A 26,303-nucleotide genomic window follows, 5' to 3' on the forward strand; every position below is an offset into this window, starting at 1 on the left:
TCTTTGCAAATGGAATTTGCAATGTATCAGGGAATCTCATGAATACATTGCCTCTGTCATTCATTCTACGAATGCTTACCCAATCCCACTTGCAACCATTACAAGTTGCAGGGAGTGGAAATTTTCTCTTCTGAAAGAGAAACACAAGGAAAAAACAGAGAAGAAAAAAAAAGAAGCTGATGTCTGAAAGGAATAATTGGAAGTCTGTAATGATCTTTAAGAAAGTATGAATAGAGCCTTATGACTGTTTTCAAGATAGAGAACTTAGGATTCTGGGCTGAATAAGATTGTGGAAAATAAGATGCTAATCAGAGGGTAAGATTAATTTTAAACTAAGAAGAGCTTTAAGCAACCTAGTCTAGTAGAAGGTGTCCCTGCACATGATAGGGGGTTGGAATTGGATGAGCTTTAAGGTCCCTTCCAACCCAAAACATTCCGTGATTGTATGAACTGAAAGCCAGGCACCTCCATAAGTGAAGCTTGTAATTCCACTGTGAAAATAAACAAAACACTCCCGTGTTCCTTACTGCCACCAGGATCTTTCAATGGGATTACAGCCTCATGCAGAGATGCGAGGTATGTGATACCTTTGTATTGCTATTCAACTGTGAATGGCTCAAATGACTAAAGGGAGTCTTGTGTTCCAGACCACCACTTGAGCAAGTATCTGCTGGAGAGCAACTAATACTATTTCGTGGCCAATTCATGAGGATACCTTAGAGGAAAAAATGCTGTGTTATTATACAGTATGTTCATTTCCAATATTGTGAGGAATACAGAGAGGATAAATGCCTTTGTGGGAGTACCTCACCACAGCAGCATGGATGTAGATGGTGCATTTATTTCGTCCAGGGACAAGCACTGCCCAAATACTATTGACAAATGGGAATTCTTTTTGATTGTGCACAGAGCTGAGGATTTACCATCATAGATAAAACTTAGATCAAGTATCAGGAAAAAAACAGTGTCTGCCCAATTAGAATAATCCTCTAAAAGAAACAAAGGTAAATCCCAGTCCTTACAGGCATTTGAGGTAGGAAAGGATTAGAAAATATGTGATAGGCAGTAATCCTGTGGTGGCATTAAGTCATTCGAGATGAACTACTGGATTTTGTCATCTCTCATTTCTGCAGTTGCTAAGAAGTGAAAGAAATTGCTATGCTTGCGTGAATATAGAATCCTCCTATTTGTACAAAAATATATGATTAACCCAAAAATAAAGACATTGGTAAGTAAGGGCTACAGTCAGTTTAAATGCTGTGCTTATACACTTATGTCTGGATAGCTCTGAGGGTTGCTCAGGCAGGCGTGTCACTTGCCTCTTGTGACCCTATTCACTTTGCAAAGAACAACAAGGGTTTATCCCAGTTTGGAAGTGTCCTGATAGCTAACAGCTCTCAAGTCTGGCACTTGTCTTCCTCCCTGTTGACGTGACAGCCAAAAATAGAGGGTGTGACTTGGTGAAAATGTCTTTTCTGCACCCATGCTGTCTTCCCCTGTGCTTTCGTTGCCTTCTGCTGCCTTCACCGAAGCTGCAGCAGCCCTCAGGCTGCATTAGCTCTGCTCAGAATAAATAGCATATGCCAAGAAACCAGGAGTTCAAGACTTCCCGTAGCTCCAAATGCTCCCTTTGGAGCAGGTAGGATGAATGATGTAAGGGCTTTTCTTTCGCTCAGTTGGTTTTATCAGAGGACCTTGCTGATAGCTTTGGGTGGCCTCCAGCTGTTCCACCTGAAGCCATCTCTGCAAAGAGATATCTTTGACCTTTAGGCAAGTTGTGCATAAAGATGTTACTCATGGGGCACAGCACAGAGAAAACTTCTAAATGAGTAGGATAGCAATATAAGGAATAAGTAAGAGAAAGCAGCTTTCCACATATGGCATTTACAGTGCCTACATGAACCATGGTGGTGCTTTTTCAAGAGAATCAAGGGGCCCAGTCTGTGGAAAAATGCATTAAGGTTCATATTTGGGGTCAGGTGTTAGCTGAGAGCTTTACAGATGGGTGGAGGCAGGTTGATTTTGGCCTTCCTGTTCCTGATACTGTCCCTTTTACTAATGAAAGCTTAATCACAGCTCAGTCCAGATACCACCGCCAGCTGGAACTGACTCATTCTTCAAAAAATATACGTTTCTGCTAATGTTGTCCATGTTTTTCCTTGTTTGTTTAACTTCCCAACCAATGAATTTAAATACATTAGAATTCCTTCAGATTAGCATCATAAATGTATATTGCATGTTTAGTATGAATGAAAAATACTTGTCTCCTCCCAAAGAAAACACTGGCAAAGTACATCAGCTACAGAGATGGAAAAAAAACCAACCTTAACGAGAATGAGTTCATACAAGGGGTGGTTAAAAATTACATGGTTACTTAATGTGATTGTGGCTGCTCTTTGTCATTGTACATATACACAACTAGAGGTTCATCTTTTCATGCAGACAGTGCGTGTTCATGTATGTTTGTGGCTGGAGACAGCAATAACATTCTGTTTTCGTAGATGGATCAAATATCAAGCTATCTTTTTTTTTTCATTCTCTTTCCACAGCCAGATTATTTCGCCACTGCAGAGTATTGGCATAACACCGGGAGCTTTTATTTGGATGCTGATACTGGATAGTTGTGGAAAATTCCTGTAACTTCAGCTCATGGAGAGCTTAAATAGAATTTATGAGCCATATCCTCATTTGGCGTAACATATTATGGCTCTGCTGGTTAAACAATAAAACTGTACTGCTTACCCAGCTGATCACAGTCAGGCAAGGAGGATTTTTGACATCTTCATTCAAAACCCCTTTTCTACCTGAATGCTTTGGCTATTCCCTGCAATATTTAGAGGGGCATGCTGTTGACAAGTAGCTGGGGATTAGTCTGTGTTCGGTAACAGGGAGGAATTTGACTGCCTGACTGACTGCTGGAAGGGTGGGAATTGTGGATCAAGACTTGTGTTCTGGACTCAGAACTGCTCTACACCTTTGCTAAGTGAAAACAGCAGCAGCCCCACATCATCGGTGCCAGCTCTTTGTATAAATTGTACCCTTTGCTCTAATTTAAAAGGTAGAATTTCAATAGAAGTTATAATTTTGATGCTTTTGGGGTTTATTTTAGACTTACCTCAATCACACTTTTTTAGCTAGATGTTCTTGCTGGCACATTGTAATGCAAATATGAAAGCTTTCCAAAAAGAACTTTAAAAAAGCTTTACATTAAAAAATAAAATAAAATCCCATAGCCTAGAATTTGAGTTTTGTACCTGATAATAGACTCTACTTTCTCTCAGAAGAGGGGACCAAGTGCGTTGTTGGATCAAGGTGACCTTCCATGCTGCAGATAGAGTCAGGCAACATTTCAGAAAGGCAGGAAAGCATAGTCAGGGGCTAAGATCTGCTTAGTAAATGAACAGAAAAATCTGTGATGTGAAGCTGAAGGAGTGGTTGAGGCTGGTTTTTCTCTATTGAGTGAAGCCCCAAAATGGAGAAGTGTAGATGAGATAACATTGTAAAGAAACAGAGGAGCCCCTGACTAAGGCCAGGTTGGACAGAGCCTTGGGTGACATGGTTTAGTGTGAGGTGTCCCTGCCCATGGCAGGGGGGTTGGAACTGGATGAGCTTAAGGTCCTTTCCAACCGTAACTATCCTATAATTCTATGAAATGTTTCTGTCGCTAGTCATTCCATTTAAAGGGTTACTTCCTTAATTTCAGCTCAGCAATGGTAAAGGATATTGCTGAGCATAATCACATGGTGTTTTCCCAGAGCGCACTTCACAGAGGAGACAGTACATGCAAGCACAGAGCAGCATATATCTTAAAATAAAACTTCTGCAAAGCAAGCATTTAATATCCTGGTAGCCATGCCCTCAGTCACAGCGAGTTTGTGTTTTGCATGACAGAAGCCATTGCATGTTTTTAAAAGCATTTAAACCTAGTTTATTCACAGTCATTAGTAGCCTAACAAGAACTTACTTTCTGTTTAATATTGTGTTTTGAGGAGGAGAAGAAAGGGGTAGAGGATAGCTTTGTTTTCCTCACAGGTTTCGAAAAGTCATCCTAGATGTTGATGTGATATCAGAGCCATTTATGTAGAAAGGGAGGGGTTCATGTGGCCTGGGCTCAAACATGAGCACCTGAAAATGGTGCCTGCAGCCTGAGCTACTTGAAGTTTTCTGGTTGGCAGCAGGAGAGGGTTTTTTAAGACGGGAACATCGTGTTGAGTCTTCACAGATTCTGAAGTCATAAATGACAAATTTCCCTGAGCATGCCCTCGGGAGCCAGTGCTTCCTAAGCAGGGGATTTTATTTTTGTTAAAAGAAATGTGAAATATGCCTCTTCAGACCACTAAAGTACACACAAGCCTGTGCTTTGCTGCCTCCCCCGTCTGGGATAGTTAAGGGACCTCTGTTTCATTCCCATGGTAGGCAGAAAGACTTCGTAGAAGATGAGATAATAGGCGGCGTGTTTTGGCTTTGCAGTAGCTCTGTTTTCCAAATGTTAGTATAGGGGAAGTGCTCTTAGATTTGAAGGAAAAGTACTCCTTTTTAAGTCTGAACCTCCTGTTGACTTTGGAAACCAACACCCAACTGGGGAGACGGAAGAAAGTACAGCTTCAGAACACTTGAGTCATGTCCAGTGGGACATTAACGCTTGTGTCATGCTAGGAATTGAATCTTGGCATCATAGGTCATGCTGGGCAAATCCACCCAAGCACAAGGCTGCGTTAATTATTAGCTGAGATTCCCAACCCACAACAGCTTCACTGGCATTTGGTTCCTCCAGCTATCCTGGATGTCTGATTCAGGTTCTTATGTTACATCTTGAGTAGGGTATCTAGGGAGTAATGCTGTAAAACAAAACCTGCTTGTGTGGAGTACACCTGCTCATTAATGCCTTACCTACACCTGGTGATAAAGCTACAAGATGTTGGCTTGAGAGACTTGGCTTTGGTCGTGGAATAACCCCAGATAAATCATGTCTAGCCTCTGTGCCTTTTTTCCCTCCTTGTCTTTCCTTTCTGCTAAAAAGAGATAGCAGCAGTAAGCACCTCACAATGGTGTCGGAAGGAGAAATCAATTAGAGCATGAGGAACTCGGGGTTTGCTGCGGTGCAGACAGCTCACCTGCCTCCGGTCGGATAGTCACTGTGGGCCATGCCGTGCCTCCCCACATGAGGCCGGGCAAGTCAACGCTTCAGTGCACTTCATTTTCCACTCAGAAATGTGGGCAGTGATTTTTGCTCCTCGCAGTTACCTTGAATGGGTGTTAAAACTCAGTCAATTAATGTCATGGAGAGTTTTGTTGTCTTTCTGCGCCTTCTCATTTTAATGCAAAGGTGGTGGGGGGGAAATGAATACTTTGGCGTGCAAACTTCAGTTGGCAAAATGTCAACAAAAGTTACTGCTGCTGCAGATGAGATGGATAACTCTTGCTGTTAAAATAATATCTGATGTTTTGCTCGGATGTCTAATGGATTTGCTTTGTAAGAATGGATGATACAAAATATCCCCAAGGCATTATTCCCAACAAGATATAGAAGCCCACTTAATGTCTATTTTTAGGATTCAATAGGTTCTGTAAAGGCTCATTTGTTTGAAGAGAAGCTAGTTAATCACTTTGGTTTCCGTGTGATTTTGAAGAGTGAAATTTTGGTAGTACCTCCGCTTCCTTATCTCAGCTCCGTTTGGCTCAAGTCTGTCCTGGAGTTGTTGCCATTTGTGTGGGTGGTAAGAAATGAAGGAATTAAATAAATGGAGTAGAACTGCTAACAGAGCAACAGTAGTTATTTGTACATTAGGAAGCGAAGTTGTCACTTCTAAGACCGCCAACTTTTTCATTTCTGTATCAGGGTACTGCTTCTAAAGGAGACGGCGTGTTATAGCCTAATTAGTAAATGTACAGGAGGAACAGCAGGATGCAGGGCTGCCTGTGGAAGGAATCGCTGGAATATTATTATTAGTATTATTATTATTTTAAAACGCAGCATTGTTTTTAGTCTCTCAAGCTAATGTTCAATTTAACTTGAATTTAAAACATGGAGTGTAGAGGATTGCAAATGACTGAGCTGGAAAGCTTCCAATAGTCATTGAATTTCAGCAGTTCCTGTGTTATCCGGTAAAAGAAACAACTTGTTTTAAGCAAGCTATATGCTTGTTTCTGTGCTCTAAATAGAAAATAATGATGTTATGCATTACTGCATGAACTATATTTGGCATCCACCAGCAATATTCATTTTCTTCTGCTTTTCTCCCTTCCTTCTTCCCTCTCTCCTTTTCCCTCTCTCTCCAGCATATGCATATATATATATATATGTCTGACGGTAATCTAGGATGCCAAGTAACAGACCACATTCCTCTACTACTAAAATTGTATGAATACCTAACACAGTTTAAATCCCTTAAATTGGGATTTATGAAAGGATGACAGCAAACAATCTTCTGACTATGCCATCGCTCAGGCAGCTACAGCTACTGCTTTGCATTTATTTGTGAGAGTCTATGTGATGGATGGGCATTTGTCCTCCTTTTACCTGTGGATAAACTAAGGTAAATGACTTAAACTGATAATGCGAATCCAAAGCCCTGCCTGCACCGGTAAAGCAAGTAGGACCACAACACTGGTCACAGTGTCAGTTAACACTTACCTGTCCAGTGTCTGGGCATATTTGGGGGAATAAACTGAACTAGATACTGGTCCCACTAAGCAGTGTGGACAAGGGCATCCTGCTTTAAGAGGAAGGTGAAGTATAGCTGTGAAAATGGAAGCTGTGCCACATCACTTCTCTTAAGAACCAGAGAGTGGTCCCTTGCCTCTTTTATTCACTAGTATTTATTTGGCCTCAGAAACTGTCCCCAGTTCCTGGAGAAGTTCACTGAAGCTATAGCCAGATATTGACTGTGTAATTCAAGTTAGTTTGACCCTAGAGAAGTCATTCTAAACAGTTCTTTTCAATAGGAAAATACACCACTTTCACTTCTGGGAAACTTGTATTACTTGTGAGTCACAAGGGTTTAAAAAAGCAAAACCAGTTGGCATTAAAGTGATGTGAGAAATAACGTTTAAGAGCTCCTCCAAAAGGATTCTACTGAGAAACCTGAGAGCTGAAAGCTGAAACAAGGGGCTGGGGGGGTGCGTGTAGAGGTGTCTCATTGTCAGATAGTCCAGAAAAACAATGATCTCTGAAGACACTAAAAATCATTTAGTTCTCTGGTGCTTAAGGACCATTTTTTCTTCTTCCCCATTCTTTTGGTAGGTCAGTACATTCCTTCCTGACTTCCAGACTCAGTGAAGGTGTTCAGGGACCTGGCAAGTAGAGATTTGGGTTCTTCTTTCCCTTGGACTACGTGGTCTAATTAAGCTGCACTCACTAATTGGATCAGGAGCTTGGAGAAAACTTTAAATTCATCCCCAGACCAGAGTCAGGCAAAGAAAGTAAATTTGTACCACTATGGTTCATGCTGATGCCTCCTTAGGGGCTTTTTTTCTTCCTTGCCCTCAGCCTGTCCCTGCTGCTCCTTAATATTTTCTTCCTCTTTGGTTTTCCTATAGGTCCCAGAAAGTCTATGGATTTATAACCCTTCCCCCAAGAAGAATATTAGGATTTTATTAAGGTCTGACATTTTTTCTCTCTCCCACATCCTCTCCTGCCATTTTACAATTCCGAGATGTACAAACTGTGAAAGAAATCCCCTTTGGCTTCAACAATGATTAATGCTAGCAAGAAGCAAGTCCCAGAGTACTATAAATGACAAGATACATGCAAGCTGTCATCATTTAATCCTACTGCAGTTAGTTTGCTTTGGATGTTACCCGAATAACCCAAGTTCTTCAAATTTACCCTTTGCTTGGGGGAAGGTTTAGCTCAATTCTCTGTTGTGTTTCTCTATGATGCTGTCTGCAAGGGTGACAGGTAAGGGACAAACTGAGCCAGGAGCATGGCTAGAAACTTAGAGCCGCAGCAGATGACAGGGAAGAGAGGAACGGGTCAGGTCTGAAGAGAGCTACGAGCTCTAGAAGTCTACTAATGGCTTTAGAGGGCTGCAGCAAGACAATGAGAGGAATGGTAAGGGTTGAGGAGTCATGGATAACATCCTCCACTCACATCCCCCGAACTCCCATGGTGTAAAGTCACACTCTGCTTAACTTCGGAGGACTTTTAGGAGATGGTCTTCAACTGACATACCGAGCTGTGGGAAGGTTTATGTACATTTGGGCTCCTTTCTTGCCAAGTGGTTTTCTTTCTTCAAGGCATGAGGAATGCCAGGAGCAAGGCACATGCAGTCTGCCACAGCAGGAATGGAGAATAAAAGCCGCTAATGGATGTAGTAACAGTGTATGAAGGTGTTTTTGCAATGGGCCATAAAATAATTATTTTTCTCATAGTCTAATTACATGGTCAGAGTTTCGGAGGCACTGAGGGCACCCACATTTCACAGACTCAGAACAGCTGCAGCAAATTGAGCCCATCAGCTCCTTCATCTTCACTGAAAGGCATTTCCTGCTTTTTAATCACCCACGTCCTCTGTAAGACAAACATACTCACATATGTAACAAAATACCTCTCACTGAACCAACCGACATGGATCATTTAGAGTGTTGACTGCCCTGGCCTACAAACCTTGCTTCACTTGCAGAAATTACTGCTTGCAGGAAGTCTTTAGCCTACCTAGATCAGCTGAGTGCCCATTTCTCTTCAGAAAATGAATGGAAAGCAGGTGCCCAAAAGCCTTTCCACCAAATATATATAAATGAGATGTAAGACAAGGTGGTGGCGATTCAGAGCATGTCGATCCCATGCTCAGCCATGCCTGGAGACATTTCTTCCCCATTCACCCATAGCACTTAAGATTACTTAAGAAGGCTTAAGATTACACCTGATTTGAAGCATCCCCTGACTAAATACAACAAGCCATAAGCTGATCACCTTGTACAATGTGCAAGCACACAATAGTAATCACAGCTAATGACTCTGCTAAATGCTAGGCTGCACACACCTCCTTGTTTGGTGTTTGTTTTGTATACAGAAGGTAACATCGACTGAATAACAAGGATGCCAAGTTACAGATGGGGTTGTGGAATCATATTTGACAGGCGATTCGAGTAATCTGACAGAAATGATGACTTAATCACCACGACAGATTCCAAATTCCCAGATAGAATTCCACCCAGGTTAATCTAATTTCCGTGCAATATTTTTTTGCCAGAAACAGACTCTTGGCTGGCTTGTTTTCTCTCATGCAGACGTCACATGGCCTTGACAAGAATGTAAATAGGTTGTGTTATTATTGTTGAAAAGATTACTTTTGAGGCTCTAAAGCTGAGGAAGGTGCCTTTGAGAAGGTTTTGGGTTGCTCTGCTGTGTTTTCTCTAATGAAGTTATATTTACATATGGTGGGATGTACTCCGGAATAAAAGGGAGAGGGGAAGATTTAAGTAGTTAATTGTAATTCCAGGCCATGGCTGGGTCCTGCTGCTGCCCTCAACATAGCCAGTGGCCAGATTCTCATTGATTTCAGGGGGATTTACAGGATTGAATGTTTCACAACTGTTTTCTTCCCATTTGGTTCCCACCTCAGCACCCCTGCTTGGGATGTGCCCAAGGAGAAGCAGTCCTGTGCTTGTCCTCAGGCTTTCTGTGGCCTCAGTAACAGCTCAGGCCATGGGTGGAGCCCCCCCTTTGCTGTTAGCACTGCTGCAAGGCACTGAGCAACCCTGGGCAGTGGGCATTTGCCTGCTCCTGGTTGTAAAACAACGGCATGGTGTGTTTTGAGACCCAGGGATAGAGAGTGTGGGTAGGTCATAACGTTTCTGGATGCACAACTATGTTCAGTAGAGCTCTCTAAAACACTGCTGGGGAGATGCTGCTCCTTACAGCCCGTACTCTAGTCTGGTTTTGCTATGCCCATGCCAGAGGAAAGTGTCCATGCTCAGAAAGAACTCGCCTGAGAGCTGTGCTGCTCTCCTTAACTATATGGTCTGAGCACAGGATGATGTTAATGTCTATAAGTTACTTACTGAAGTTATTTTTCTTAGTCTTGCCTATTTATTAATTGCAACTATGCATTCATAAAAAACACATTTTCATAAGCAAAGGTTTCTTTGAGCACAGAAGAAAATTTTTCCTGTTTTTCTGCATGCCAGCATGACATACTGAGAAATCACTTACCTTGAGACCCATAAGTGTACGGCTTTGTGATGTATAGCTACAATAGCAGCTTTCCGATTAAGACATGAAATCCTTCATTTCAGTAGATGACATGATTCTAGTGAGTGGCATCTAATTTGAAACTGGTTTATATCATCTATAATCTTTTGGAGGGCCTCGGAAAGCACAGCTATTTTATTATTTTATAGCCTGCAGTTATACAAGCAAGATATAAAACACACAGATTTTCTCTTTTGCTCATCGTAGAGTGAAAGGATAGTACCTATTTAGGCTTTGTCTCTGCCCCTTTAATTTCCTTATTCACTGCACACTTCTTTGAGATTCATTCTTTTTTCTTTTCTTTCCTTTCCTTTTCTGCACCTACTTTTAAATATTTTATGGGTAGAGAGCTTATAATATGTATTGTCACGGCAGTTGTCTCTAGAGGTCAGCAATGAGTTTAATAATGAGATGCGAACCAGTGACTCTGTAAAACCCATTTCAGGTTATAAATGGCATGTTTTATTGAATCTAGTGTTAAAGGTTGTTAACGTATCAATTGGTGATGGTCAGGGTTAAACAAGCTTCAACACGAGCCCTCTTATGTTAGGAAACTGTCAGTAACATATTTTTCCACCACCTTCTTCGTCGAAGCCATGTTTGTGTATCGCATCCATTTTACCATGGGTATTCTGCAGTTTAAACTCTCCAGGCCTGATCTGAATCTTTTATTAGTATTGCACCAATATAATACTGTTCAGCACAAAGGCATCACTCCTGACTTCGGCTTGCTGGTGCAAAGACTGCATGGACCATGGGGTTTTAGCAGGAACTCCTGAAATAAGTCAAAACCCAGATGAAGCTCGCTTCTTGCTTTGTGAGCAACAGATCGTTGACTTAGTGACTTAGTGTTTGTTAGGTGACACTGGTCTTTATGTTGTGACCCTGGGGCTGCAAAAATAACTTTTTCACATGAATTTGGTCTAAAGTGTTTTTCTCTGGTTCAGGCGGTTTGAAAAAGTGAAAGGTTTTTTGAACTGTTAGAGTTGCCTTTATTCAAAATAACTCCACTTAGGGGCATATAAGTGCAGCTAGAGAGAGCACGATAGATTCTCTGCTACAAAATGTATGTAGCAATGGATTTGGGTTGGGTTTTTCTTCTGTAACCTTCATATTCCCAAATTTACAATATTCAGTTTTCTTTCTTCTATTTTCTCACCACTCATTGCTCCCCAGAGATGTCAATATATGCAACTGTCTCACGGAGCACATTACATCCTTTTCCTTCTTTCACTTTTTTGCTTGCCGAGTGGACATGCTGCATCACATTCCCATGAATTTGATGTCTCCTGCAGTGCCCAGTGTATTGTCGATGCCAGGATAAATGTTAAGCACTAGTTAAAGCAGAGTAAAATAAAAGTTCCCTTTTTTCTATAAATTAGATCTAGTAAGAGTGGTGGCAGACAAGTGCTGGGCTATTAAAGTCCATTTGGGAAACAAATGATTCAAAGAGAACAGAATTGTTAAAATTGAAGCACATTTGTGCATCCTGGTGACTACATCCACCTTGTGGCTTTGCCTTTTCCTTAGGGCACAGTGGGGAGCTTTGCAAGCAGTACAAGGAATGCATCGATTCGCAGGGTTGGGGAGCATTCTGAACTTTGAGTAAATCTTACAGGAACATTCACAGCAATACTTGATGTTTTCTAAAGAATCTAGCAACTGCGTCCCTGGAGGTTAAGTGGCTCCACCAAAAGCAACGCAGATTTGGTCTTCTGAGCTGCTTTGAAAGCACATTTGAAATGAGTGCATGGATGTTCTATCCTGCTCAGCTGTTCTTGTTTCCCAAAGTTTGCCATAATAGTCTTTTAAACCAGAATTGCCTCTGACATTTTCAGGCAATACTCTGTTCTGCTGCACTGAGAAATGATAGAAAAGCAGAAAGAGCATAGGTTTTTACTTGCTCACATGAAATGGTGAGGAATTGCTGAGGAGAGAAAAGGCAGCGTGTCCCTGCTGCTGCTGGAAGGTTTGTGCAGTCAAATCCCTGCAATTCTGCAGGCCCCTATGAAAGAAAATAGAGGGGGGGGGTTGCGAGCTTAAACATCTCCCACATTGAAACTCAATGTGAGGTCAGTTCTGAAGGCGTTTGTGAAACTGCCACGAAATTTCCCTGAATCCATCAGAGTGGACATGCAGCTGGCTATAACCAGCGTCCAGTTGAAAAGCCACACACTAATCCCAGGGAGCTCATCTGTTGTGTTGCTACTCCTGAAACAAAAGAAAACACCATTCGTAAAATATTTGTTGGAGTTACCAACAATTCAGTGGCGGGGGGAGCATCGTTTAGTAATGGAAGCTGAGGACACACTGTACGGCATGTGCCAAGGTAGGATGATGCCGTGTGATGCTCAGCGCAGCATGAAATCGGGGGCAGGTTTCTTTTGCAGTAAGAGTTACATGAATGGAGGAAGAGGCTGAAAAGCAAAATGTATTGGGAGTTTTTATGAAAACCAGAATTATGCCATGTTGTGAAGGAAGCTTTATGAATGAATGTATAATGCATTCTAAAAACAACGTATAATAAACAGTTATAGGAAGTTATTATAGGAAGAACGAGTCTGTTCCTCTTCGGTCCTGAAAGAATCAGCACGGTTTTTTAATTACAAGCAAAGTTCATTTGTCAAACTCGACTCCTCTGAGTATGTTTGGAATGCTTGCTAGCTCTTAAATTACTTGAAAATTCCATCTTGGTTTTGGCAGTAGTTGGGCTCAAGGAAAAAAAGTTGGTAAAACAGAAACCAAACATGCCACAAACTAATGAGGGCTGTAACTTTAGAGGTCTTCTGAAACTAGATACAGCAAATTAAAGTTTTATATGACTCCTGTGGGCCCAATAATCTACTTTCTCATCTTCCTGCTTATAAAAATGTTTCTTTACCATTTTATTTTTTCTTAAAAGCCTACAATATAGTGTTATTCTGAATTTATATCATTTCAGCATGTTTAATATTAATCATGTATCTTTTTAGCCCTTCATTAGAAACGTGATTCTTGGTTTTTTTATGACTCTCCAACCTGCCTTACTCTTTTTCATTTTTGTTTTTAGATGCATCATCCTATTCAGATGAAACCTGCAGATAGTGAAAAGTCAAATGGTATGTGTTTAATTTATTCCTGCTTAATTCTAAATTACAGTGAACACAACATTGTGAGAGTTTTTGCTTTACTTCTTGTGTGGTATAAACGGTATCAGGTAGTTTCCCTACACCTGACATGTTGGGGAAGATGTTGACCTACTCTCAACTCCCATTTATCCTCTGCTTTAAAGAAGGAAGTGCTCTGGAAAACAGTTTTCCTTTACCTGCTCTATGTCACAGCCTACCTCACTACATACATCTTTCCCTTGTGTTCACTTAGCAGTGAGGTGATGTGGGAGCACCTGGTACTGATAAGATGGAGATGAAATTTTAATGGTGAAAATAGAAAAGAAACAAAACCCATTCCTATGTTAACGAACCGTGTAAGCAGCTGATGGGCCTCAAACATTTGTCTGAAGTTAACTTTTAGAGAATTATGCTGTTCTGAATCTGAGCCAAATTTAGCTTTTAATTATATGCTTGGCTCTGAATTGGGAAACCCACCTTGCAGCTCTCTGTATACTTATTCCTCTCAGCACTTGTAAAATGAATGCTATAAAGACAGTAATATTCATTCAGAATACCAGTGTACTGCCTAAGTGGATGTATATGACATGCAAACTAGATGGCATGTTAAATCTATTAAACATGCCAGGTTTGTATATTCAAGGAAATAAGATAATCGAATGGCAACGCAACCTGGCTGTGTGTGACTCTTTAAAAATATATACATGTGTATATTTTGCCCCTTGATTTGTTCCTGTAATTTTCTAAAATGTATGTTAAAGATATCATCTGCCTTCTTAGATTGCAAGAGCTTCATTTTCCCACAAGGCCCACATAATCAGAGCTGGTTCCTCCAACAGGCATCTTTGCACCTCATTAATTAGTAATCAGGGCAGAAGCCGTGCACTTAGAGATCTACATACCTGCAAATGTAAATGATGATTGGGCTCTAAATCTCTCCGCAAGGCTTTTTTAAGGTTTCTCCTTTTTTTTTTTTTCTTTTTTTTTTTTTTTTTTTGCCTGATTGTAGTGCATCCCATTTTCAGGCTTCTCCAAGGATTATAAAGTTTGGAAGGAAATAAAAACTTCGCGTTACGCTGGGTTTCCTATTCTGACAGCTCTCTAAACAAAACTGGCCACAAATGAAGCAGATTAGAGCCATTACCCATTTGTAATAGAGTGGTGCTGTCTCGTGAGTTGAGTTTTAGCAGTGATTTCTTGCTGTATTTGAATGCTCAGAAGAGAGGCCAAGACACCTGCACGGACAGAAGGACCAAACTTCTCAGGTCCCACTATGCTCAAGGAAAACTTTGCTGTTGGGATCCAAACTCCACTCCCTAGTATTTATTGTGCTTGCAGTAGGCACAGTTTTCCCTTAAGTACAGGATCACTGGCCTAGACCGTCTGAACTATGCATAGCCCCTACTAATTCTTCCTTGAAAGACAAATCTTACCTCAAGTTCCTTGGCAAAGTAGAAAAATAAGAGGCAATGGGCCAAAACTGACTCAATGAGTTACTTGTTCATTGCCTGAAGTTTTTATTCCTGAGGGAGATTGAACATATTGGCAAAGCACTATTGGGAATTGTGCAAATTCTGTATTGCTCTTAGGTCCTCACTGCTGCTGTTAGACTGGGGTTATCTCCGTGGTACTGCTGCCTGCACTGCACTATTCCTAGTGTGACAGTCAGGAAGGATTCCGTATTTTTGCTTTTCCTCCTATTTCTTATTTTGGGAAAACACATTGACAGATGAAAGATAGAAGTTATCAAATTAAATGCTTTTTTAAATTTAGACTCCTGGCAGGTGTAGGTACTTCTAGGGGTAGTGGACTCTTCTTTATTAATAACTGGAGAAACAGAAGGCAAACTAAAACCATAACAATGCTAACAATGGTACAGCTCAGAAGGACAGGACGTAGGCGCAGGATCCATGGAGGAGGGGAGAGCTTGCAAGCAGCTTGGAGAGCAAAAAGAGAAAGAAAAGCAGTATGAGGAATGTGAAGGCCTGTTTGGCACATGTTTCCCATATGCTTCAGGCTATACATCTGAGGAGGTATATTATCTGTGCCAAGTTTACAGCAAATTGTAAACTGTACCTCTTCAACCGGACTGGTAAATTCAAAGGGGAAAAAAAACAAGGCATGCCGAAGAATCTTGGTTTTCATGATCTGTGGTGTTTGAGCTTTTGAGGAATGCTTGGAACCCTTTGATTTCTGAGCAGTGTTTCTCAAGTTTCAAAGAGGTTGAAGAAATTCTCTTGGTCAAAATGTCCAGATAGCTTGTGGAAAGTTATGTAGGAGAGTTTGAACACTCATTACAATTCTGAGCTTGCACTTATTCGTGAAAGCTTGAGAGACCTGACCGAGTTCCACAGGGAGGATGAGAGGTCCCCTAATTCTTCGTACACAGGTTTACAAACATCATTTGCTGTAGGATAAGATGTCCCCTCCCCATCTTGAGTCCCTTGCAAGAAAGTTTGAATGAGCACCAGGACAGAATGCTCCTCCTTCTTCATCAGTGTTCCTGTCTTTACATGCATGCATCATTTCAGAAGCCCATCCCTTAGCATAAAAGGCCAAGGCCACCTCGTGGAAAATGGGAGATTGGTATGAAAGAGGCACTTTCTGCACACATTTGACTTAGTGCCTGGGCACTTCTGCAGGATTGGGAGTTTGTTAGCTACCTGAAGATGTTTCCTTCTGGATAGGAACTGCTTGATCTTGCACGATCATCTCCATACCTTCCCTACGTACGGTAGCTCATGCGTCCAAGTTATCTGTCTGCTGGTGCAGATGAAGCAAAGCTTAATTTGTTCCACGGAGCGTTTAGCAGCTAGAGTTGATGGGGAAAGACTTTCCTTTAAATCTAATTAATTTGTCTACCCAGAAGGATTCTGAAAATGCTTTTATTCTTCAGAAATGTAACATCCCTGAAAGATTTTCTGAGGATGAATTTTGCAGTGTGTCTTGATCTTATCACCCATTAGGTCTGGTCTGACCACCTTTATATAGGTGGTTAGGGTAGGTGGTTATTTCAACCTATCTACAAAGTCTTGGTTAAGGGTTACCTGCCAGAAAAGCATGGTTTCAAAACTTTGAAGGCTGCACTATTGCTATATTCATCCTGACTGTTAACCACTCACGGTATTTGTCTGTTTAAGGATATTTTCCTTTCTTCATACATAGGTGGTTCCTGCACTTTAGCGCAGAAAAAATACATAAACACGTCTGTAGCCAGTAATATGCTACAGTTTAGCAATACTTAGATGTGTCTTGGATCAAGATTCGAATACAGTCGATACTTTCAGGCACATATCCCATGGAGAGTTGTCCTGGGTTCGCGACAATAGTATTTATTAAGCGGACCAAAGCATCCCCACTTCTAGGAAAATGACAAAATTCTCTATTAAAAAAAAAAGGGGGGGAGGGGAGGTGTAGCTGAGTAATTTAAAATTTATTTCTATTTTATTAGTGAAAAATTGAAAAAATAATTTTGAAATTCCAAGTGGCACAACTTTGCCTCTTTGGAGGGAGTAATTAAATGCCATATGTTAGCACTAACACATAGCGAAGTTGATAATTAATGCAGGCAGCTCCGGATCCAGGTGTTACTTTGACAGATTGTATGCAAGGGGTTTTTCACAGGCTTACAAATAGGGATAAGAAGTCTGTTTTCCCCCTTCCCTTCTGGAAGGAAAAGAAAAACAACCCAAACACAAAAATCCAAAACAACCAAAAAAAACCCTTTATACATGATTAACTATTTCTTGATTTGTTCAAAAGAGAAGGCGACTTCTGGATGGAAAATGCACTCTGTGACTGCAGTGCTCAAATATGTATAATAATGGGTTATAATTTTGATTTTTTCAGGACAGAATTTTAGGGTTTAGAAGAAAGAGAATGGAAGCTTGTTGAATCTTCAGGGACATTTCCCATGATTATTACAGGGTTTAATTCCTTTGTACCATTCAGAAAACAATCTACTCCCTTATTCTCCTGGGCTAGCACAAGCAATCTAACCCAGCCTGCAAGAAGTGCTCATTTCTGAAGCAAATTGAGTAAAGCTAAAAAATTAGACCCTTCAGGATGTTATTCTGCAAGTTGGATGTAGTGCTGTCAGAAGGCAGGAGGCTCAGATTTAAAAAGCACAGACAACCTTTGATGGCTAACACGCGTTCTGGATTCCGACACTATGCTTAGGCACCCATGCTAGTGATTGCAGAACTAGTCTTGATGGCATTATGAGATCAACTCATTTTTAAAATAGATACCAACACTGGGTTGCTGTGTTCAGGTGAAAGATTCCCACCGAAATACATCAGGTTTAGCACTGGAAGTGTCGCACTAACTGCCCTGGCAGCATAGCTAATCTGTGTTTATAGTATCTTTGGGTGGATTACAGATGAACCCATAATTAGTTAATCAAGATAATGGGCAGCTTCACACCTTCCTTCATGTAACTGAAACTTCAGACCTGGCTGCTTCTGCTCTATCAATGTGGGGTACTCAGCCACCCCATCCTGCTAGCTGCTTGCACATAGTTGTATCTACTTACTGCCCCCAGAGGTGCAAAACAGACAGACAGTACAATTAGGCCTAGGAGCAAGGTTAAGAAAGAATGATATCAAACACTTGCCAAAATATTTTCATTAATTTTATGGATTTTGAGTTATTGAAACCTACCTCTAGTGTGGGAGAGAGAATTACCAAGCAGCAGAGAAATGGTTATGAGATGTGTGCATACAGACATTTGTGCCCTGTTATCCTTCCCCCCAGCCGTCTCCTTTGCCTGCTGTCATTGCTCAAAGTACTCGCAGCTCCCAAGCTTTGTCCAGTCCCCCAGAGCTCATGTTGTTCCTGCAGCTGGAGCTCAAGACATCCATGTGTTACCATGTTGACCACCTTTTGGGAGTTGACTGGAAGGTAACAGCCCTGTCTGCTGTCAATAACAAGGAAGAGACTCGCATGAAAATAGCCATCCCATCTTACTGAGAGAGGCAAGATCAGTCACTCTTTGGAGGAGCTCTTGGTGCTGACAGCAGCCAGCTGGTAACATTTCAGCTGAGTCTAAAACTGGACACCTAAGTGTAGATGACTGAAGTTAGGCAAGATGGCTTTGGACTACCATCATTTAGAATAGAATAGAATAGAATTTCTCCAAACAGCAGAGGGTAGTGCTTTTCCCAGTCTCAGTGCCTTGTTTGCATGGGTTTAACGTTGAGCTCCTCATTTTAGTGTATGGGAGCAACCAAACACACACAGGCAAATCAGCAGGCTTGCCTATCAAAAAGGAGGTTTGGTAACCTCTATATGTTTGACTCATACTTCTTGCAGTCTGTTGTGTGTTTGATTCTCAAGCCATGCCTGCATGGCAGGTAAGAATTCATTTTAAAAAGAGAGAAGTGGCTGACCAGAAACGTAGAAACAAATCCAGCCAGCCAGTCTTGCAGAGGTAAAAAAGCATTTCTTTTTCTGCATGAGAATATGTTGTTAAAAGCTCTTTCAGCCTAATAATATCAGATGTTCTATCAGATGGAGTGAAAACCTGTCATCTTGATCCTGACAGTTGGCCCTTTAAATGTATTTTATGCTGGGCCCCTGGCCAAAAAAAAGAATAGCAATTTTCTTAAGCTTCAACACTGATCAGCACTGACTAATACCACTGAATGCAGAGCACGTCATCATATCAATATGTTTTCTGTACTCTGAGCATTCTTTGGGAAATCTGCATTTTTAAGATGTACAGTACACGGGAGCTGGATATTTAATTCACTATAAAATCACCCTCAAGCTTCAAACCTGCAAATCATGTTAGTTAAATGGCATATTTATAGGTTTACTAGCGAAACTGAAGGAGGCCAGTGGGGAGTTTTTCATCTGCTACTCTTTGGAAAATTAAAACGAAGCCTTCCTTTGCATTTCATTTCTTTTGAACCTTCATGTGAATCTCTTTGGCTTGAATCTTTGTCCTTGCACCTGAGCAGGACCCAAGGTAATTCCACAGCATTTGTCCAACTTGGCCAGTAGCTATTTTTAAGAGGGCTGGGATCTAATCACCCTTAGGGTAGACCTGCACACTGTATTTCACACCTAAAATCAACCCAAATTTAAATGGCTGATACTAGCTGACTCACAGGTAAAAGAGGTTCATAACACAAAGCAGAAAGCAATGCTTGGACCCATGCTTGGCACCAAGGCTTCCTCCAGCCTGACCTTGGTGTGTGGTAAGGAGAAATCCGTACCTGGAAGTCCAGCTGGGTCCTCATAACCTTTTCTGCACCCTGGCCGTAGTGTGTGGCTGTTGTCAAGGGGACAGGCTGGCCAGGGGCCTTTCTCCAAGAGATTACTCAAGGCAATATAGGAATTGTAGTCAGGCAAAAAACAGGCATCCTTTCACCAGCAAAAGTGACTACCTTGACTGTCTTGTGTCTATGAGCAAGGCGAATCAGTTTAGCCATCCTTAAAATAATTAACAGCATCAGGGTGAATCATATCTTACGAATCAGATGTAAAGTTTCATTGTAAGACATACATATATATTCATATATACCCCCTATATAAATCCAGTTCCCACGTATTCAGCTCAGGATCTGTATATAACTGGCTCATCCCATGCATTCATCGTTTGTTAACCCTTTCTGGGGGGTTAACCTGCATGTGGAACCTCAATATGAAGTGTGAATGAACATGCTGAGTCATGAGGATTCTCTGCTGAGGAAAATTTCTTCTCCTGGGGGTTAGATTCACGCAAGTTTCCTTGCAAGCTTGTAGAGGGAGACGCTTGGATTGCAGGGGCTGGTGTCTGTTTTGGATTCTGAAAAATGCGGTCTTGGTGTTTGCTTGCGTAAAAGCTACAAATACCTTTTAAAATCAGCAATTCTAAGGAAAAAAAATCATTTCAAGCACCTCTCGTGATCAATAAACATGAACCTCTTTTTATTGTTGAAATTATTAAATGCACTTAAAGAGCTGAAGTATAACACAAATAAAACCCTGTGAATACGGACGCTGTTTCTTATTCCTCAGCTGCAATTTATCCCATATGACAAACTCGCACAAATAAAGCCGGGAGAGTTGGGGAGTGAGAGAAGATTCATTATATTATTCTTTTTTTTTTTTTTTCTTTTTTTGTAAGCCCAGAAATGAAAATACTTCATTACAAAAATAATTTGCACAATAATAGAAATAAGTAAGTGCACTGCAGACTCTCTGGAGTAAAGCTTTCCTTCTCTCTTTCCTTCCCGCAAACTCTGACAGTCTGCTCATTAACAGTGAATTGGATTTACATGCCATTTCAAGAGAAGAAGAGAGCAGCGCTGTATACAGTATTATACAGTAGCATAATAAGCACTCAGATTTTTGGTTGGAGGATTTTTTAGGTGGGAGGGTGCATTTTTAAGTCTTTTCAGGGTGATTTAACTTTTTATGATCTATTCCGTTTTTTACAAGAGTCCACACAGCTTTAGACCCTTAAATTTGAGTTTGATTTTTACAGGACTGCATGTGTCCTGGTGCAGCAGTCCAGCTTTTGCAATTTTGATGACAATGCAGGCAGGAAATACTCTACCAATGCTTCAGGTAAAGCACATTTTTCATGAGGTTTTGCAAACTCAGCGTCAGTGTGAATCAAAGGGTGTTAAAGTGATGCCCTGAAATATGCCTTGTGTCCTCCTGAAGGGGAGAGGGCTGTGCAGTCTGAAATAAAAAGCAGGGAAACTTCATGCATTTTTTCTTTCCAGAGCAGTCATTACACATCGGCCTTTTGAGTACCATTGCATTAAGTTGGCTGAAATTGAAAGCTCAGATAGAAGCTGCTCTCTCAAAACATTTCTTAGGAATCTTTTTCATCAGCTCGTATCACTACACGCACAATCCCTTCTTTGCCCTCACCCCTGTCATGATTTCTTTCATATTGGATGGAGGTGGGGGGATTTATCTGAATTGGAGTCTATGCAAAGATGTCTTTAAAAGTCTCTCTTAACAGAGGATGCTTTTTTCTTAGAAGCTGTGATGGGGAGGCATATGCAGAATGACTAAGGCAGCCAATTACTCCTTTATATAAACAGCAAGCACCACTAGAAAAAGGAGAGAGAGAAAGAAAAACGAGAGAGTTCGGGTGGGGGAGGAAGGAGGGAAGGGAGGTTGTAAGTATAAAGTGTTTGCCTTAGGACTTGTCTTCAGTTACAGAGCCAGACTCACATGACTGGAGCTTGGTTTGATGTGGTAATGAAGCATTGATCACAGGAAAAAGATGAAATGGCCTTTGCTCATTCATTATTTTTATCTTCTAGCTGTGGAAGACAGAAAATTGTTCATAGGAATGGTTTCGAAGAAGTGTAATGAGAATGATATCAGGGTGATGTTTTCTCCGTTCGGCCAGATAGAAGAATGCCGAATCCTTCGGGGACCGGATGGGCTGAGCAGAGGTGAGTGTGCAGTCTGTAAAGTCTCTTTCCTTAAGTACTAATTGGGAGCTATATGTCACAGCCAAGGTAGGCACAGCCGCTGTCTGCAGCTAGAGGTTATGCTGTAATACGTCCCACGTGATGAAGGTATCCACATGAACTTTTCACAGTGGCTGAAATTATCACCTTTTATTTCCAGTGTCAGAAAGGTCTCGGTGCCAATGTATTAACTTGTGTTATCGCCCTGTTTGTCAGCTGGAAAGGTTCCTTTGCACGCTGAGAAAACACCCTCAGTTTTCTGCTCTCACAAAATCAAAGATCCTTCCCTGACCCCATTTCTGCTTTGTAGCATAAGGCCAAAAAAAGAAAAAGGACTGTAAAGACTGAAGGCATACAGGGTCACGGGAACTGGCCCACATTGTAGCACTATCTCCTCCATTCCTGTGTTTTCTGTAACTATATGCAAAACATAGGTCTGCTGTAACTGAGAAACAAAGAGGTTAGCTTGAACTGAGAGCTTTGCCTAGACAAAAGTTTACGAGTTTTTAAGTCTCGTGCCTCTATCACAACCCCAAAACTATGACAGAGGTGTTATAGCAGCACCACCAAGAGTAGTCAAGGAGCTGACCTGAACTTTGGAAACTACTGGCAGCACAGACTTCTGTAGCCTTTTGAGTGCAAAAGTGCCTTTTGCGGCACTCTGCAAACATTGAAAAGAAAAATCAATGTACATTGATGACCCAGGCTGCATATTAACTCCATGGTGTATGGACCTGAAATTCTTCTCAGAGTGCGAACCTTCTCAAAAAGTCAGTTCCAGGTGGTGCTGAGTGGATAAGAAAATAGTGATAGTCCTGTCTGTCAGCGTGAAGGATGCTGTGGCCACAGCCATTTAACGGCACAGGAAGTGAAGTAGTTTCAAGCGTGGAGCTGTGAAAACATCACTTTTGCTTCTATAGAAAAAAAAAAGAAAAACTAGAAAGCACAGTTTATGCATTTTATTACATTTTCAAAAGGCACAGAAAAAATAATAGTACTCATTTTGCATATAGGCGTAGGTATAGATGCAGATCTTTTCTTATCTTTTGGATCTACTTGTTTCCAGAAGCCTATAGCATCTGCAGTATTTTGTGCAACAATCTGTGCATGGGGGTTTTTTGTTCTGTGTGCAGCCCAGCTTCTTTGAAACACTTATAAATTTCATCAGGGGAAGTTGCAGGTATTCCTGTATTTCATGGCACTGCATGAAAGTACTTGCTATACTACTTCTGAATAATAAGGGCTTCTTGAAAAGATGCTCTGACAATAAATAGGAAGCCCCAAGAAAATGATGCACTTTCATGCATGTTTAATCTGCATCCCAAAACTTTTGGAGCTGAGATGTAGCAGTCCCTTCAGGCCAGGAGAGCCCCGAGATCATGGCTTTTGCCTTGGGGAAATTAGGGGAAAAGGTCTGAGGTTGATTCCTGCAGCTCAGTAATGAATGTTAACTGATGGAGTCGAATGCTGTCATTAGTTTTCTAGATCCAACACTAAGGAAAAACAAATATTTCTGATTTTTACTTGATTTAATTTTGTAAGTAGTACAGGGAAGGGGTGAAAGAAGACACAGTGGGAAAGGAGCTAAGTAACTGCTGAAATAACAACATCTGGGCATCATATGTTTTGAGCCCCAAAAAGATTTAACTAACTCCTCAGCATCACCCATCACAGAAATGGATCTTTTCTGGGATCCATAGAAATCCCACTGCATACTTGTTTTTATTCGACAGACACTGGGCACGCTATGAGCATAGAAAAGCTAATTACGAAATCTAAGAGGGTAACTGAGGTTGGTGGGGTAGTTTTGTTCTGTTGTAAATACCCATCTCGTGATAATCAGAAGCTGAGATTTTAAGCCATGTCACCAATGTATGAGGCAGGGCAGTGTTGTCTGCTGCCCAGCAGAGCTGTAGAGTTAATGTGCTGCTCTCTCTTGCTGGAGGCTGAAGATCTCAGTCCAGGTAGGTCACACAGCAGCAGTCATAGCAGAGCTGCCGCTGGGGTTTATTTCGGTCACAATCACGACTGATATTCTATCATGCCCACAAGCATCATGCCTTGTTAAACTTGAATTGCTTTCTACACACCCATGTTCACACTTCAAAATGAGTTCAGCTGTGCCAGCCAGGTTTGCAGGCAGATGTTTATCAGCTTCACAAAACCACCACTCCATGAGAGAAGGCAAAGTGTTGGGAAAATGGTTGATATTGCAGTTGAAATGAAAAGTGCTAAGGGAGATTCGCGGCGGAGGGAGCTTGGCTGGAAAAGCACAGGGTGAAAATCTGCTTCACAAAACAAGAGGGAGAATTTATGCGGTTAAGTCTTTGTAACCAATTCCAATACTTAATGAGTTTTAATTCGTGTTACAGCTTCCAAGATGTTAATTCCCTTTGCCACAAACAGTATTTGTTTTCCCAGCATCCATCCGGATGCACTTTCCTCCTAGACACAGAGGGGTGAATGAAAAATAGTCACTGTCTTAGGAAAACACTGTCCTCACCATGCCAGAGCCTTTGGGAACTCTGAGTGCTCACAGCAGTGCGATGGAAATACGGTCCAATAAACTCTATTTGGCATCTCTTTTCAATTGCATAACAAGTGCACATCATGGTATCATGGAGGAAAAGAGCTTGAAAAGTATGCTCATTAGTATTTATGCCAACTTTTGAGCTTTGTTAAAGGGTTCAGGCAAATAATCTTTATTACCAGCAATTGCAAGGAATAGCTCCAGGTTACACAGCTCAGTAGAACAGTTTTGGTTTCTGCTTGTTGTTTTTTTCTTAGTGAAGAGTAAAAAGGTTTCAGTTGACTTTTAGGCCATGTCTACACTACAACAACAACCTTGCCTGTCATATGGTAGCAGTCTGCTGTCAACTCCTAGGCAAGAGGTAGGGTTGTAGTGTACCACATGGCTTCAGTAGAAAGGAGAAATCCCATCCTGTGGTGTCAAGGGAAAAATGTAACACTTTGTGATGAGTGTGATATAAGTGCTAAGGTAAAGAGAGAAACAGACAGAGATTGAGCTGGTTGTTTCTACCATAGTTTCTAGCCAAGAATTGGCAGAACTTTAACTAAGTCACACACATTGCTGTCACTACTGATAATGGACTATCAGCATTTCCACTTCAAATTCCTGTTGTCAGCTGTTTGAAACTCATCTGTAAAATGAGACTAAAATAATGATACAAAGCTCCAGTGGTGAAGCAGCTTATTTTAAAGAAACTGAGATGTTTGGGTTTTTTTCCCACTGTTGTTCGTTCCTGCATCTAAGAAATAGTTGTTTCTATCTGTAACTTGTTAGATTCCAGCCAGCTCCAAGAAATAGGCAGCAACCAAAAGGCATTGACTTCCAAAGGCTCGGGGATAGTCCCTGTGAAATTAGTTGGCTGGCAGAGAGTAATTCCTAGCTGTGAAAAGTATTAAAAAATAGAAATACCCTGTTGGCTATAGAGAGAAAGAAAACAGGGACTCAGCAGACATGGAGGCTGGCCTTGGCTTTAGCAGGGTTCATGGGACTATCTGAAGAAGCTTGCCACTGCCTGTGCTATATTCATTATTCAAAGAGAAGGATTCAGCCTGCAGGGTTGTTTAATCCAGCACTTTTTCTGAAGAGCTAAGTATGCTTTACAGAAATTCATGATTGTGATATCATGTGCTAAGCTTCATTATCATGAGAAAGCAGAAGTGAACTGCCTCAGATGATTAAGATTTTAAATCACTTATTGTAAAGGGCTTAAGGAAACTTTCAGACCTCCTGACTCCTAGCACTATGTAGAGTCTACAGTGACCACAGATGCCAACACACACAGCCATGCAATGATAGCTGGAGTGCGCAAAAATAGCCAGAAATAGCGAGGTTTGATTTGTAGCTGTGCCACTGATGTGCTGTACTGACAGTAGGTGAGTTGGTTTCTCATCATCTCCCTTTTGTCCCATTCCTTAAAATGAGGATAGCAATGCTCCTCTGCCTTTGTAAAATGTTTTTTTTTTTAGATCAGTGGATCAATATCTCTGTATCACTCAAGGAATTATTGCCATCCATAACGATGATAAAAAAATCCTCTTATCCTTATCACAGGAGCACCACACAGCAAATTATTCTGCTGTATTGCTAAGTGAAGATTTATATAACAGATACCAGGAAGAAGTCAACTGGGTTAATAGCATGCACTGAAAAAACCTGCTAATAATATGTATAGACGGTTGGATATACCATGAAAACCGTGGAAAAGCTCAAAATGCATATTTCTACATCTTCTAGGCTCCTGATTATATGATTTTTTAACAAAACATCACTAGTCACATGGGACAAGTGAACATTTCTGCAGACATTGATTACAAGGATTTTTTTTCTTTCTTTCTTTGCTTTAATTGGAAGATTTCATTTAGAAATGGCATAGAGAGTTATACTGTGAGAGCTATACCATGGTCAGGCAATTTAACTTCATTAAAATCCATTCATAACTTTCAGATTCTGTGTTTTTCTTGATTAATTAATAAAAGAAAATGAGGATTTCTATCATAATTAATTGCAGTGAAGGGTAGGTGAGGAGGTTTTATGACTTTGTTTTTCCT

General features: G+C 41.0%; 1 protein-coding gene across 7 annotated transcripts in view; it reads left to right on the top strand.

Moving 5' to 3' along the window:
- CELF2 (CUGBP Elav-like family member 2) overlaps positions 1-26,303 on the top strand; it is a 393,255-nt gene that overhangs the window by 303,948 nt on the left and 63,004 nt on the right. For all 7 annotated transcript variants that reach the window (XM_065666773.1, XM_065666599.1, XM_065666687.1 and 4 more), the window contains 2 exons: positions 13,245-13,293; positions 21,573-21,707. In XM_065666773.1, the coding sequence (XP_065522845.1) occupies positions 13,245-13,293; positions 21,573-21,707 (184 nt within the window). The remainder of the gene's footprint in view (positions 1-13,244; positions 13,294-21,572; positions 21,708-26,303) is intronic.

This window comes from Lathamus discolor, chromosome 1, assembly GCF_037157495.1.
Source record: "Lathamus discolor isolate bLatDis1 chromosome 1, bLatDis1.hap1, whole genome shotgun sequence".
Lineage (NCBI taxonomy): Eukaryota > Metazoa > Chordata > Aves > Psittaciformes > Psittacidae > Lathamus > Lathamus discolor.